Source organism: Patiria miniata, unplaced genomic scaffold (assembly GCF_015706575.1).
Source record: "Patiria miniata isolate m_02_andy unplaced genomic scaffold, ASM1570657v1 HiC_scaffold_8, whole genome shotgun sequence".
NCBI lineage: Eukaryota > Metazoa > Echinodermata > Asteroidea > Valvatida > Asterinidae > Patiria > Patiria miniata.
In genome coordinates this window covers 7,707,467-7,721,667 of record NW_024037075.1, presented here as the reverse complement: position 1 = coordinate 7,721,667, position 14,201 = coordinate 7,707,467, and the positions used below count along the sequence as shown (strand labels likewise).

The 14,201-nt window shown below is 45.6% G+C and overlaps 1 protein-coding gene across 1 annotated transcript in view; it reads right to left on the bottom strand.

Moving 5' to 3' along the window:
- Nucleotides 1-184: 184 nt before the first annotated feature.
- LOC119719702 overlaps nucleotides 185-14,201 on the bottom strand; it is a 44,651-nt gene continuing 30,634 nt past the window's right edge. Inside the window, exons 59-95 of the mRNA XM_038189198.1 lie at nucleotides 13,694-14,031; nucleotides 13,407-13,566; nucleotides 13,061-13,177; nucleotides 12,543-12,910; nucleotides 12,217-12,376; nucleotides 11,920-12,003; nucleotides 11,403-11,740; nucleotides 11,116-11,275; nucleotides 10,770-10,886; nucleotides 10,252-10,619; nucleotides 9,926-10,085; nucleotides 9,629-9,712; nucleotides 9,112-9,449; nucleotides 8,825-8,984; nucleotides 8,479-8,595; nucleotides 7,961-8,328; nucleotides 7,635-7,794; nucleotides 7,338-7,421; nucleotides 6,821-7,158; nucleotides 6,534-6,693; nucleotides 6,188-6,304; nucleotides 5,670-6,037; nucleotides 5,344-5,503; nucleotides 5,047-5,130; nucleotides 4,530-4,867; nucleotides 4,243-4,402; nucleotides 3,897-4,013; nucleotides 3,379-3,746; nucleotides 3,053-3,212; nucleotides 2,756-2,839; nucleotides 2,239-2,576; nucleotides 1,952-2,111; nucleotides 1,606-1,722; nucleotides 1,088-1,455; nucleotides 762-921; nucleotides 465-548; nucleotides 185-285 (exon numbers count right to left, since the gene is read on the bottom strand). Of these exons, the coding sequence (XP_038045126.1) occupies nucleotides 185-285; nucleotides 465-548; nucleotides 762-921; nucleotides 1,088-1,455; nucleotides 1,606-1,722; nucleotides 1,952-2,111; nucleotides 2,239-2,576; nucleotides 2,756-2,839; nucleotides 3,053-3,212; nucleotides 3,379-3,746; nucleotides 3,897-4,013; nucleotides 4,243-4,402; nucleotides 4,530-4,867; nucleotides 5,047-5,130; nucleotides 5,344-5,503; nucleotides 5,670-6,037; nucleotides 6,188-6,304; nucleotides 6,534-6,693; nucleotides 6,821-7,158; nucleotides 7,338-7,421; nucleotides 7,635-7,794; nucleotides 7,961-8,328; nucleotides 8,479-8,595; nucleotides 8,825-8,984; nucleotides 9,112-9,449; nucleotides 9,629-9,712; nucleotides 9,926-10,085; nucleotides 10,252-10,619; nucleotides 10,770-10,886; nucleotides 11,116-11,275; nucleotides 11,403-11,740; nucleotides 11,920-12,003; nucleotides 12,217-12,376; nucleotides 12,543-12,910; nucleotides 13,061-13,177; nucleotides 13,407-13,566; nucleotides 13,694-14,031 (7,463 nt within the window). The remainder of the gene's footprint in view (nucleotides 286-464; nucleotides 549-761; nucleotides 922-1,087; nucleotides 1,456-1,605; nucleotides 1,723-1,951; nucleotides 2,112-2,238; nucleotides 2,577-2,755; nucleotides 2,840-3,052; nucleotides 3,213-3,378; nucleotides 3,747-3,896; nucleotides 4,014-4,242; nucleotides 4,403-4,529; nucleotides 4,868-5,046; nucleotides 5,131-5,343; nucleotides 5,504-5,669; nucleotides 6,038-6,187; nucleotides 6,305-6,533; nucleotides 6,694-6,820; nucleotides 7,159-7,337; nucleotides 7,422-7,634; nucleotides 7,795-7,960; nucleotides 8,329-8,478; nucleotides 8,596-8,824; nucleotides 8,985-9,111; nucleotides 9,450-9,628; nucleotides 9,713-9,925; nucleotides 10,086-10,251; nucleotides 10,620-10,769; nucleotides 10,887-11,115; nucleotides 11,276-11,402; nucleotides 11,741-11,919; nucleotides 12,004-12,216; nucleotides 12,377-12,542; nucleotides 12,911-13,060; nucleotides 13,178-13,406; nucleotides 13,567-13,693; nucleotides 14,032-14,201) is intronic.

Below are 14,201 nucleotides of genomic sequence, written 5' to 3'. Positions count from 1 at the left end.
GGCTTCTTAACAAGCAAAGTCAGAGTGATTTCAAGAGGCGTTATTTCTTCTCCAGCACCTGTCGGAGTGGTGGAGGATATTGTGGATTGCAGCCTGAACCTGATGGCTCTGGCAATGACACGTCCATTGAAATCACTGTCTAGACTGGAAGGCTCTTCTGCTTCCGAAGTGATGGGAAGGTCTGTCAGTTGGATGTCACCTTTGGTTTTGTCCGGCAACACTGAACCTCTACCTCTGACATCCGACAAAGTCCAGACTCGCTATCCATGGATTCCAGACAGTACCCTGCAGGGAGAAAACAGGGCTTCCGTCAAGACACAGCAACGATTTGGGTCAAGTGGGATATAAACTGCAAACGTTTCCCAGGCACCAGACAGAACCCATTTCCAACACAAGCAAAACCTATGGAGATGTCGATGCAAAAGAGTTGGCAATTTAATCTTCAATGACTGGGCCTGCTTTACCTTGGGTTGTTGATGAGGGAGGAGTCGTGGTTATCAGAGTGGTGGTGACACTGGTGGTTCTTGTCGTCGGCTGAGTGGTGTATTCTATGCAAAATGGTAATAATGTTGAGAAATGTGTATTTAAAGCATAAAGTCTTTGACAGAATAGTCTGCGAGGAAACAAAATTACATCTTTTGGTGGTTTATTTAGATCGCCTGAACGGTGACATTCGGATGTTGGTGCCGAATAACAGGACAAAGTGTTCTGAAGATATCTTTCGAGTTTTAGACAATAAAAGAACATTTCTAAAGGTCTACCTTTGATGCAACCCAGAACATGTAACTCAAATGTTGTTGCGTCATCGTCACTGACAGACTGGAATTGTACGCGCAGTTCAGTGATGCCATCCAGTGTGTCTTCATCTATCGGCAAGTACTTGATTTCGGGTTGGTCTCCTTCCAGACGGACAGTTATCAACTGGAAAAGATGGGAGAAAAATGCCCTGGTCAGTACATTGGTCAGTGTTGGGCTTGAGAAGAAAAACAGGAGCCTGGATGTAAACAACTGAGCGAAACAAAATCAAGGACACAAGCTGGTCGTAGAAAGAAGCAATGCCAAGTGTTTAACACGGCTGTATTAATACCTTGGGCTGGTTGGTGTTATCATCAACCAGTGTAGTGAATTCATCATCGTCGGGCTTCTTGGTGGACAGAGTGAGGGTGACCTCAGTCAGCCTCTCCCCTGCAGCAGTCCTGGATGTGGTTGTGCTTGCTGCTGGCTGACCCGTGGGTGCACTTGTTGCTTGAGGAGAACGCGAGGCTAAGACTACTGCTGTGACCTTGATGGGTTGACGGAAGAGGAGCTCTACGCTGGGGATATCACTTGAGCTTGGGTCAATTGGCAACTGGGTGATTGTCAAGTAGGAGGTCTGACTATCAATTGTGAGATCTCCAGCCGCCTTAACTTCAGGTTCAAGTCCCTTTTCCCCATCCATGGGCTCTAGACAGTAACCTGCATTGAGAATATCCAGAAACGGTTGGTAAATGCAGAAAAGAAAGCACTGACATGCGTAATTTCGGGTGGAAAAAGCTTGATGAGAGGTGGTATGGAAATGTCCGAGGGTGATAATTTTAGTAAAAAGTTCACGTCCACACTATTCACCTGGAGTAGTTGACATTTGTGACGTCGTGGTTCGGGAGCTTGTTGTTTCTTCGCTGACAGTTGTTGTCGGTGTTGTGACAGTGGTGACTTTAGTGGTCATTTCAGTTGTTGTGTATTCTAAAGAATGCAAACACAAATATGTACTTGGATGAGCCGATGAAAAAGATACCTTGCATTTTGCAAGTAGTGAGACCTTTGGCCCGAGGTCATATCATCAAACTGTTTTTTTCCGTGCAACTTGCAAGGTTCAACTTCAGACAAAATGTACTTGATGAAACCGTAAATAACATATAAAAAAGCCAACAAGCAAAACAAACACATGAAAATAACCTTTAGGGCAGCCTACCTTCTGCACATCCCAGAACCTCCACTTGCAGTCTTGCTGATTCACCACCGGTCACAGTTTGGAACTCAATACGCAACTGCTCAATGCCCTTCAGAGCTGTGTCATCGCTCGGGAGCAGCAGTCTCTCAGGCAAGTCGCTGTCAAGGGTGACTCTGAAAATCTGTGCAATGAAGAGGACCAAACATGCTTAGAATTTAGTCATTTAGAAATGAGATACTGGACAACTGGGAAAGCAAAGTGGGCAAAGTGAGTGTAACCCGATTCTGTTGATTTGGGGGCTTTCTTACCTTCTTTTGAGTAGTGTCCCCTTCCAAAACGGGCGTGAAGTCGCTATCTCCTGGCTTCTTAACAAGCAAAGTCAGAGTGATTTCAAGAGGCGTAATTTCTTCTCCAGCACCTGTCGGAGTGGTGGAGGATATTGTGGATTGCAGCCTGAACCTGATGGCTCTGGCAATGACACGTCCATTGAAATCACTGTCTAGACTGGAAGGCTCTTCTGCTTCCGGAGTGATGGGAAGGTCTGTCAGTTGGATGTCACCTTTGGTTTTGTCCGGCAACACTGAACCTCTACCTCTGACATCCGACAAAAGTCCAGACTCGCTATCCATGGATTCCAGACAGTACCCTGCAGGGAGAAAACAGGGCTTCCGTCAAGACACAGCCAACGATTTGGGTCAAGTGGGATATAAACTGCAAACGTTTCCAGGCACCAGACAGAACCCATTTCCAACACAAGCAAAACCTATGGAGATGTCGATGCAAAAGAGTTGGCAATTTAATCTTCAATGACTGGGCCTGCTTTACCTTGGGTTGTTGATGAGGGAGGAGTCGTGGTTATCAGAGTGGTGGTGACACTGGTGGTTCTTGTCGTCGGCTGAGTGGTGTATTCTATGCAAAATGGTAATAATGTTGAGAAATGTGTATTTAAAGCATAAAGTCTTTGACAGAATAGTCTGCGAGGAAACAAAATTACATCTTTTGGTGGTTTATTTAGATCGCCTGAACGGTGACATTCGGATGTTGGTGCCGAATAACAGGACAAAGTGTTCTGAAGATATCTTTCGAGTTTTAGACAATAAAAGAACATTTCTAAAGGTCTACCTTTGATGCAACCCAGAACATGTAACTCAAATGTTGTTGCGTCATCGTCACTGACAGACTGGAATTGTACGCGCAGTTCAGTGATGCCATCCAGTGTGTCTTCATCTATCGGCAAGTACTTGATTTCGGGTTGGTCTCCTTCCAGACGGACAGTTATCAACTGGAAAAGATGGGAGAAAAATGCCCTGGTCAGTACATTGGTCAGTGTTGGGCTTGAGAAGAAAAACAGGAGCCTGGATGTAAACAACTGAGCGAAACAAAATCAAGGACACAAGCTGGTCGTAGAAAGAAGCAATGCCAAGTGTTTAACACGGCTGTATTAATACCTTGGGCTGGTTGGTGTTATCATCAACCAGTGTAGTGAATTCATCATCGTCGGGCTTCTTGGTGGACAGAGTGAGGGTGACCTCAGTCAGCCTCTCCCCTGCAGCAGTCCTGGATGTGGTTGTGCTTGCTGCTGGCTGACCCGTGGGTGCACTTGTTGCTTGAGGAGAACGCGAGGCTAAGACTACTGCTGTGACCTTGATGGGTTGACGGAAGAGGAGCTCTACGCTGGGGATATCACTTGAGCTTGGGTCAATTGGCAACTGGGTGATTGTCAAGTAGGAGGTCTGACTATCAATTGTGAGATCTCCAGCCGCCTTAACTTCAGGTTCAAGTCCCTTTTCCCCATCCATGGGCTCTAGACAGTAACCTGCATTGAGAATATCCAGAAACGGTTGGTAAATGCAGAAAAGAAAGCACTGACATGCGTAATTTCGGGTGGAAAAAGCTTGATGAGAGGTGGTATGGAAATGTCCGAGGGTGATAATTTTAGTAAAAAGTTCACGTCCACACTATTCACCTGGAGTAGTTGACATTTGTGACGTCGTGGTTCGGGAGCTTGTTGTTTCTTCGCTGACAGTTGTTGTCGGTGTTGTGACAGTGGTGACTTTAGTGGTCATTTCAGTTGTTGTGTATTCTAAAGAATGCAAACACAAATATGTACTTGGATGAGCCGATGAAAAAGATACCTTGCATTTTGCAAGTAGTGAGACCTTTGGCCCGAGGTCATATCATCAAACTGTTTTTTTCCGTGCAACTTGCAAGGTTCAACTTCAGACAAAATGTACTTGATGAAACCGTAAATAACATATAAAAAAGCCAACAAGCAAAACAAACACATGAAAATAACCTTTAGGGCAGCCTACCTTCTGCACATCCCAGAACCTCCACTTGCAGTCTTGCTGATTCACCACCGGTCACAGTTTGGAACTCAATACGCAACTGCTCAATGCCCTTCAGAGCTGTGTCATCGCTCGGGAGCAGCAGTCTCTCAGGCAAGTCGCTGTCAAGGGTGACTCTGAAAATCTGTGCAATGAAGAGGACCAAACATGCTTAGAATTTAGTCATTTAGAAATGAGATACTGGACAACTGGGAAAGCAAAGTGGGCAAAGTGAGTGTAACCCGATTCTGTTGATTTGGGGGCTTTCTTACCTTCTTTTGAGTAGTGTCCCCTTCCAAAACGGGCGTGAAGTCGCTATCTCCTGGCTTCTTAACAAGCAAAGTCAGAGTGATTTCAAGAGGCGTAATTTCTTCTCCAGCACCTGTCGGAGTGGTGGAGGATATTGTGGATTGCAGCCTGAACCTGATGGCTCTGGCAATGACACGTCCATTGAAATCACTGTCTAGACTGGAAGGCTCTTCTGCTTCCGGAGTGATGGGAAGGTCTGTCAGTTGGATGTCACCTTTGGTTTTGTCCGGCAACACTGAACCTCTACCTCTGACATCCGACAAAAGTCCAGACTCGCTATCCATGGATTCCAGACAGTACCCTGCAGGGAGAAAACAGGGCTTCCGTCAAGACACAGCCAACGATTTGGGTCAAGTGGGATATAAACTGCAAACGTTTCCAGGCACCAGACAGAACCCATTTCCAACACAAGCAAAACCTATGGAGATGTCGATGCAAAAGAGTTGGCAATTTAATCTTCAATGACTGGGCCTGCTTTACCTTGGGTTGTTGATGAGGGAGGAGTCGTGGTTATCAGAGTGGTGGTGACACTGGTGGTTCTTGTCGTCGGCTGAGTGGTGTATTCTATGCAAAATGGTAATAATGTTGAGAAATGTGTATTTAAAGCATAAAGTCTTTGACAGAATAGTCTGCGAGGAAACAAAATTACATCTTTTGGTGGTTTATTTAGATCGCCTGAACGGTGACATTCGGATGTTGGTGCCGAATAACAGGACAAAGTGTTCTGAATATATCTTTCGAGTTTTAGACAATAAAAGAACATTTCTAAAGGTCTACCTTTGATGCAACCCAGAACATGTAACTCAAATGTTGTTGCGTCATCGTCACTGACAGACTGGAATTGTACGCGCAGTTCAGTGATGCCATCCAGTGTGTCTTCATCTATCGGCAAGTACTTGATTTCGGGTTGGTCTCCTTCCAGACGGACAGTTATCAACTGGAAAAGATGGGAGAAAAATGCCCTGGTCAGTACATTGGTCAGTGTTGGGCTTGAGAAGAAAAACAGGAGCCTGGATGTAAACAACTGAGCGAAACAAAATCAAGGACACAAGCTGGTCGTAGAAAGAAGCAATGCCAAGTGTTTAACACGGCTGTATTAATACCTTGGGCTGGTTGGTGTTATCATCAACCAGTGTAGTGAATTCATCATCGTCGGGCTTCTTGGTGGACAGAGTGAGGGTGACCTCAGTCAGCCTCTCCCCTGCAGCAGTCCTGGATGTGGTTGTGCTTGCTGCTGGCTGACCCGTGGGTGCACTTGTTGCTTGAGGAGAACGCGAGGCTAAGACTACTGCTGTGACCTTGATGGGTTGACGGAAGAGGAGCTCTACGCTGGGGATATCACTTGAGCTTGGGTCAATTGGCAACTGGGTGATTGTCAAGTAGGAGGTCTGACTATCAATTGTGAGATCTCCAGCCGCCTTAACTTCAGGTTCAAGTCCCTTTTCCCCATCCATGGGCTCTAGACAGTAACCTGCATTGAGAATATCCAGAAACGGTTGGTAAATGCAGAAAAGAAAGCACTGACATGCGTAATTTCGGGTGGAAAAAGCTTGATGAGAGGTGGTATGGAAATGTCCGAGGGTGATAATTTTAGTAAAAAGTTCACGTCCACACTATTCACCTGGAGTAGTTGACATTTGTGACGTCGTGGTTCGGGAGCTTGTTGTTTCTTCGCTGACAGTTGTTGTCGGTGTTGTGACAGTGGTGACTTTAGTGGTCATTTCAGTTGTTGTGTATTCTAAAGAATGCAAACACAAATATGTACTTGGATGAGCCGATGAAAAAGATACCTTGCATTTTGCAAGTAGTGAGACCTTTGGCCCGAGGTCATATCATCAAACTGTTTTTTTCCGTGCAACTTGCAAGGTTCAACTTCAGACAAAATGTACTTGATGAAACCGTAAATAACATATAAAAAAGCCAACAAGCAAAACAAACACATGAAAATAACCTTTAGGGCAGCCTACCTTCTGCACATCCCAGAACCTCCACTTGCAGTCTTGCTGATTCACCACCGGTCACAGTTTGGAACTCAATACGCAACTGCTCAATGCCCTTCAGAGCTGTGTCATCGCTCGGGAGCAGCAGTCTCTCAGGCAAGTCGCTGTCAAGGGTGACTCTGAAAATCTGTGCAATGAAGAGGACCAAACATGCTTAGAATTTAGTCATTTAGAAATGAGATACTGGACAACTGGGAAAGCAAAGTGGGCAAAGTGAGTGTAACCCGATTCTGTTGATTTGGGGGCTTTCTTACCTTCTTTTGAGTAGTGTCCCCTTCCAAAACGGGCGTGAAGTCGCTATCTCCTGGCTTCTTAACAAGCAAAGTCAGAGTGATTTCAAGAGGCGTAATTTCTTCTCCAGCACCTGTCGGAGTGGTGGAGGATATTGTGGATTGCAGCCTGAACCTGATGGCTCTGGCAATGACACGTCCATTGAAATCACTGTCTAGACTGGAAGGCTCTTCTGCTTCCGGAGTGATGGGAAGGTCTGTCAGTTGGATGTCACCTTTGGTTTTGTCCGGCAACACTGAACCTCTACCTCTGACATCCGACAAAAGTCCAGACTCGCTATCCATGGATTCCAGACAGTACCCTGCAGGGAGAAAACAGGGCTTCCGTCAAGACACAGCCAACGATTTGGGTCAAGTGGGATATAAACTGCAAACGTTTCCAGGCACCAGACAGAACCCATTTCCAACACAAGCAAAACCTATGGAGATGTCGATGCAAAAGAGTTGGCAATTTAATCTTCAATGACTGGGCCTGCTTTACCTTGGGTTGTTGATGAGGGAGGAGTCGTGGTTATCAGAGTGGTGGTGACACTGGTGGTTCTTGTCGTCGGCTGAGTGGTGTATTCTATGCAAAATGGTAATAATGTTGAGAAATGTGTATTTAAAGCATAAAGTCTTTGACAGAATAGTCTGCGAGGAAACAAAATTACATCTTTTGGTGGTTTATTTAGATCGCCTGAACGGTGACATTCGGATGTTGGTGCCGAATAACAGGACAAAGTGTTCTGAAGATATCTTTCGAGTTTTAGACAATAAAAGAACATTTCTAAAGGTCTACCTTTGATGCAACCCAGAACATGTAACTCAAATGTTGTTGCGTCATCGTCACTGACAGACTGGAATTGTACGCGCAGTTCAGTGATGCCATCCAGTGTGTCTTCATCTATCGGCAAGTACTTGATTTCGGGTTGGTCTCCTTCCAGACGGACAGTTATCAACTGGAAAAGATGGGAGAAAAATGCCCTGGTCAGTACATTGGTCAGTGTTGGGCTTGAGAAGAAAAACAGGAGCCTGGATGTAAACAACTGAGCGAAACAAAATCAAGGACACAAGCTGGTCGTAGAAAGAAGCAATGCCAAGTGTTTAACACGGCTGTATTAATACCTTGGGCTGGTTGGTGTTATCATCAACCAGTGTAGTGAATTCATCATCGTCGGGCTTCTTGGTGGACAGAGTGAGGGTGACCTCAGTCAGCCTCTCCCCTGCAGCAGTCCTGGATGTGGTTGTGCTTGCTGCTGGCTGACCCGTGGGTGCACTTGTTGCTTGAGGAGAACGCGAGGCTAAGACTACTGCTGTGACCTTGATGGGTTGACGGAAGAGGAGCTCTACGCTGGGGATATCACTTGAGCTTGGGTCAATTGGCAACTGGGTGATTGTCAAGTAGGAGGTCTGACTATCAATTGTGAGATCTCCAGCCGCCTTAACTTCAGGTTCAAGTCCCTTTTCCCCATCCATGGGCTCTAGACAGTAACCTGCATTGAGAATATCCAGAAACGGTTGGTAAATGCAGAAAAGAAAGCACTGACATGCGTAATTTCGGGTGGAAAAAGCTTGATGAGAGGTGGTATGGAAATGTCCGAGGGTGATAATTTTAGTAAAAAGTTCACGTCCACACTATTCACCTGGAGTAGTTGACATTTGTGACGTCGTGGTTCGGGAGCTTGTTGTTTCTTCGCTGACAGTTGTTGTCGGTGTTGTGACAGTGGTGACTTTAGTGGTCATTTCAGTTGTTGTGTATTCTAAAGAATGCAAACACAAATATGTACTTGGATGAGCCGATGAAAAAGATACCTTGCATTTTGCAAGTAGTGAGACCTTTGGCCCGAGGTCATATCATCAAACTGTTTTTTTCCGTGCAACTTGCAAGGTTCAACTTCAGACAAAATGTACTTGATGAAACCGTAAATAACATATAAAAAAGCCAACAAGCAAAACAAACACATGAAAATAACCTTTAGGGCAGCCTACCTTCTGCACATCCCAGAACCTCCACTTGCAGTCTTGCTGATTCACCACCGGTCACAGTTTGGAACTCAATACGCAACTGCTCAATGCCCTTCAGAGCTGTGTCATCGCTCGGGAGCAGCAGTCTCTCAGGCAAGTCGCTGTCAAGGGTGACTCTGAAAATCTGTGCAATGAAGAGGACCAAACATGCTTAGAATTTAGTCATTTAGAAATGAGATACTGGACAACTGGGAAAGCAAAGTGGGCAAAGTGAGTGTAACCCGATTCTGTTGATTTGGGGGCTTTCTTACCTTCTTTTGAGTAGTGTCCCCTTCCAAAACGGGCGTGAAGTCGCTATCTCCTGGCTTCTTAACAAGCAAAGTCAGAGTGATTTCAAGAGGCGTAATTTCTTCTCCAGCACCTGTCGGAGTGGTGGAGGATATTGTGGATTGCAGCCTGAACCTGATGGCTCTGGCAATGACACGTCCATTGAAATCACTGTCTAGACTGGAAGGCTCTTCTGCTTCCGGAGTGATGGGAAGGTCTGTCAGTTGGATGTCACCTTTGGTTTTGTCCGGCAACACTGAACCTCTACCTCTGACATCCGACAAAAGTCCAGACTCGCTATCCATGGATTCCAGACAGTACCCTGCAGGGAGAAAACAGGGCTTCCGTCAAGACACAGCCAACGATTTGGGTCAAGTGGGATATAAACTGCAAACGTTTCCAGGCACCAGACAGAACCCATTTCCAACACAAGCAAAACCTATGGAGATGTCGATGCAAAAGAGTTGGCAATTTAATCTTCAATGACTGGGCCTGCTTTACCTTGGGTTGTTGATGAGGGAGGAGTCGTGGTTATCAGAGTGGTGGTGACACTGGTGGTTCTTGTCGTCGGCTGAGTGGTGTATTCTATGCAAAATGGTAATAATGTTGAGAAATGTGTATTTAAAGCATAAAGTCTTTGACAGAATAGTCTGCGAGGAAACAAAATTACATCTTTTGGTGGTTTATTTAGATCGCCTGAACGGTGACATTCGGATGTTGGTGCCGAATAACAGGACAAAGTGTTCTGAAGATATCTTTCGAGTTTTAGACAATAAAAGAACATTTCTAAAGGTCTACCTTTGATGCAACCCAGAACATGTAACTCAAATGTTGTTGCGTCATCGTCACTGACAGACTGGAATTGTACGCGCAGTTCAGTGATGCCATCCAGTGTGTCTTCATCTATCGGCAAGTACTTGATTTCGGGTTGGTCTCCTTCCAGACGGACAGTTATCAACTGGAAAAGATGGGAGAAAAATGCCCTGGTCAGTACATTGGTCAGTGTTGGGCTTGAGAAGAAAAACAGGAGCCTGGATGTAAACAACTGAGCGAAACAAAATCAAGGACACAAGCTGGTCGTAGAAAGAAGCAATGCCAAGTGTTTAACACGGCTGTATTAATACCTTGGGCTGGTTGGTGTTATCATCAACCAGTGTAGTGAATTCATCATCGTCGGGCTTCTTGGTGGACAGAGTGAGGGTGACCTCAGTCAGCCTCTCCCCTGCAGCAGTCCTGGATGTGGTTGTGCTTGCTGCTGGCTGACCCGTGGGTGCACTTGTTGCTTGAGGAGAACGCGAGGCTAAGACTACTGCTGTGACCTTGATGGGTTGACGGAAGAGGAGCTCTACGCTGGGGATATCACTTGAGCTTGGGTCAATTGGCAACTGGGTGATTGTCAAGTAGGAGGTCTGACTATCAATTGTGAGATCTCCAGCCGCCTTAACTTCAGGTTCAAGTCCCTTTTCCCCATCCATGGGCTCTAGACAGTAACCTGCATTGAGAATATCCAGAAACGGTTGGTAAATGCAGAAAAGAAAGCACTGACATGCGTAATTTCGGGTGGAAAAAGCTTGATGAGAGGTGGTATGGAAATGTCCGAGGGTGATAATTTTAGTAAAAAGTTCACGTCCACACTATTCACCTGGAGTAGTTGACATTTGTGACGTCGTGGTTCGGGAGCTTGTTGTTTCTTCGCTGACAGTTGTTGTCGGTGTTGTGACAGTGGTGACTTTAGTGGTCATTTCAGTTGTTGTGTATTCTAAAGAATGCAAACACAAATATGTACTTGGATGAGCCGATGAAAAAGATACCTTGCATTTTGCAAGTAGTGAGACCTTTGGCCCGAGGTCATATCATCAAACTGTTTTTTTCCGTGCAACTTGCAAGGTTCAACTTCAGACAAAATGTACTTGATGAAACCGTAAATAACATATAAAAAAGCCAACAAGCAAAACAAACACATGAAAATAACCTTTAGGGCAGCCTACCTTCTGCACATCCCAGAACCTCCACTTGCAGTCTTGCTGATTCACCACCGGTCACAGTTTGGAACTCAATACGCAACTGCTCAATGCCCTTCAGAGCTGTGTCATCGCTCGGGAGCAGCAGTCTCTCAGGCAAGTCGCTGTCAAGGGTGACTCTGAAAATCTGTGCAATGAAGAGGACCAAACATGCTTAGAATTTAGTCATTTAGAAATGAGATACTGGACAACTGGGAAAGCAAAGTGGGCAAAGTGAGTGTAACCCGATTCTGTTGATTTGGGGGCTTTCTTACCTTCTTTTGAGTAGTGTCCCCTTCCAAAACGGGCGTGAAGTCGCTATCTCCTGGCTTCTTAACAAGCAAAGTCAGAGTGATTTCAAGAGGCGTAATTTCTTCTCCAGCACCTGTCGGAGTGGTGGAGGATATTGTGGATTGCAGCCTGAACCTGATGGCTCTGGCAATGACACGTCCATTGAAATCACTGTCTAGACTGGAAGGCTCTTCTGCTTCCGGAGTGATGGGAAGGTCTGTCAGTTGGATGTCACCTTTGGTTTTGTCCGGCAACACTGAACCTCTACCTCTGACATCCGACAAAAGTCCAGACTCGCTATCCATGGATTCCAGACAGTACCCTGCAGGGAGAAAACAGGGCTTCCGTCAAGACACAGCCAACGATTTGGGTCAAGTGGGATATAAACTGCAAACGTTTCCAGGCACCAGACAGAACCCATTTCCAACACAAGCAAAACCTATGGAGATGTCGATGCAAAAGAGTTGGCAATTTAATCTTCAATGACTGGGCCTGCTTTACCTTGGGTTGTTGATGAGGGAGGAGTCGTGGTTATCAGAGTGGTGGTGACACTGGTGGTTCTTGTCGTCGGCTGAGTGGTGTATTCTATGCAAAATGGTAATAATGTTGAGAAATGTGTATTTAAAGCATAAAGTCTTTGACAGAATAGTCTGCGAGGAAACAAAATTACATCTTTTGGTGGTTTATTTAGATCGCCTGAACGGTGACATTCGGATGTTGGTGCCGAATAACAGGACAAAGTGTTCTGAATATATCTTTCGAGTTTTAGACAATAAAAGAACATTTCTAAAGGTCTACCTTTGATGCAACCCAGAACATGTAACTCAAATGTTGTTGCGTCATCGTCACTGACAGACTGGAATTGTACGCGCAGTTCAGTGATGCCATCCAGTGTGTCTTCATCTATCGGCAAGTACTTGATTTCGGGTTGGTCTCCTTCCAGACGGACAGTTATCAACTGGAAAAGATGGGAGAAAAATGCCCTGGTCAGTACATTGGTCAGTGTTGGGCTTGAGAAGAAAAACAGGAGCCTGGATGTAAACAACTGAGCGAAACAAAATCAAGGACACAAGCTGGTCGTAGAAAGAAGCAATGCCAAGTGTTTAACACGGCTGTATTAATACCTTGGGCTGGTTGGTGTTATCATCAACCAGTGTAGTGAATTCATCATCGTCGGGCTTCTTGGTGGACAGAGTGAGGGTGACCTCAGTCAGCCTCTCCCCTGCAGCAGTCCTGGATGTGGTTGTGCTTGCTGCTGGCTGACCCGTGGGTGCACTTGTTGCTTGAGGAGAACGCGAGGCTAAGACTACTGCTGTGACCTTGATGGGTTGACGGAAGAGGAGCTCTACGCTGGGGATATCACTTGAGCTTGGGTCAATTGGCAACTGGGTGATTGTCAAGTAGGAGGTCTGACTATCAATTGTGAGATCTCCAGCCGCCTTAACTTCAGGTTCAAGTCCCTTTTCCCCATCCATGGGCTCTAGACAGTAACCTGCATTGAGAATATCCAGAAACGGTTGGTAAATGCAGAAAAGAAAGCACTGACATGCGTAATTTCGGGTGGAAAAAGCTTGATGAGAGGTGGTATGGAAATGTCCGAGGGTGATAATTTTAGTAAAAAGTTCACGTCCACACTATTCACCTGGAGTAGTTGACATTTGTGACGTCGTGGTTCGGGAGCTTGTTGTTTCTTCGCTGACAGTTGTTGTCGGTGTTGTGACAGTGGTGACTTTAGTGGTCATTTCAGTTGTTGTGTATTCTAAAGAATGCAAACACAAATATGTACTTGGATGAGCCGATGAAAAAGATACCTTGCATTTTGCAAGTAGTGAGACCTTTGGCCCGAGGTCATATCATCAAACTGTTTTTTTCCGTGCAACTTGCAAGGTTCAACTTCAGACAAAATGTACTTGATGAAACCGTAAATAACATATAAAAAAGCCAACAAGCAAAACAAACACATGAAAATAACCTTTAGGGCAGCCTACCTTCTGCACATCCCAGAACCTCCACTTGCAGTCTTGCTGATTCACCACCGGTCACAGTTTGGAACTCAATACGCAACTGCTCAATGCCCTTCAGAGCTGTGTCATCGCTCGGGAGCAGCAGTCTCTCAGGCAAGTCGCTGTCAAGGGTGACTCTGAAAATCTGTGCAATGAAGAGGACCAAACATGCTTAGAATTTAGTCATTTAGAAATGAGATACTGGACAACTGGGAAAGCAAAGTGGGCAAAGTGAGTGTAACCCGATTCTGTTGATTTGGGGGCTTTCTTACCTTCTTTTGAGTAGTGTCCCCTTCCAAAACGGGCGTGAAGTCGCTATCTCCTGGCTTCTTAACAAGCAAAGTCAGAGTGATTTCAAGAGGCGTAATTTCTTCTCCAGCACCTGTCGGAGTGGTGGAGGATATTGTGGATTGCAGCCTGAACCTGATGGCTCTGGCAATGACACGTCCATTGAAATCACTGTCTAGACTGGAAGGCTCTTCTGCTTCCGGAGTGATGGGAAGGTCTGTCAGTTGGATGTCACCTTTGGTTTTGTCCGGCAACACTGAACCTCTACCTCTGACATCCGACAAAAGTCCAGACTCGCTATCCATGGATTCCAGACAGTACCCTGCAGGGAGAAAACAGGGCTTCCGTCAAGACACAGCCAACGATTTGGGTCAAGTGGGATATAAACTGCAAACGTTTCCAGGCACCAGACAGAACCCATTTCCAACACAAGCAAAACCTATGGAGATGTCGATGCAAAAGAGTTGGCAATTTAATCTTCAATGACTGGGC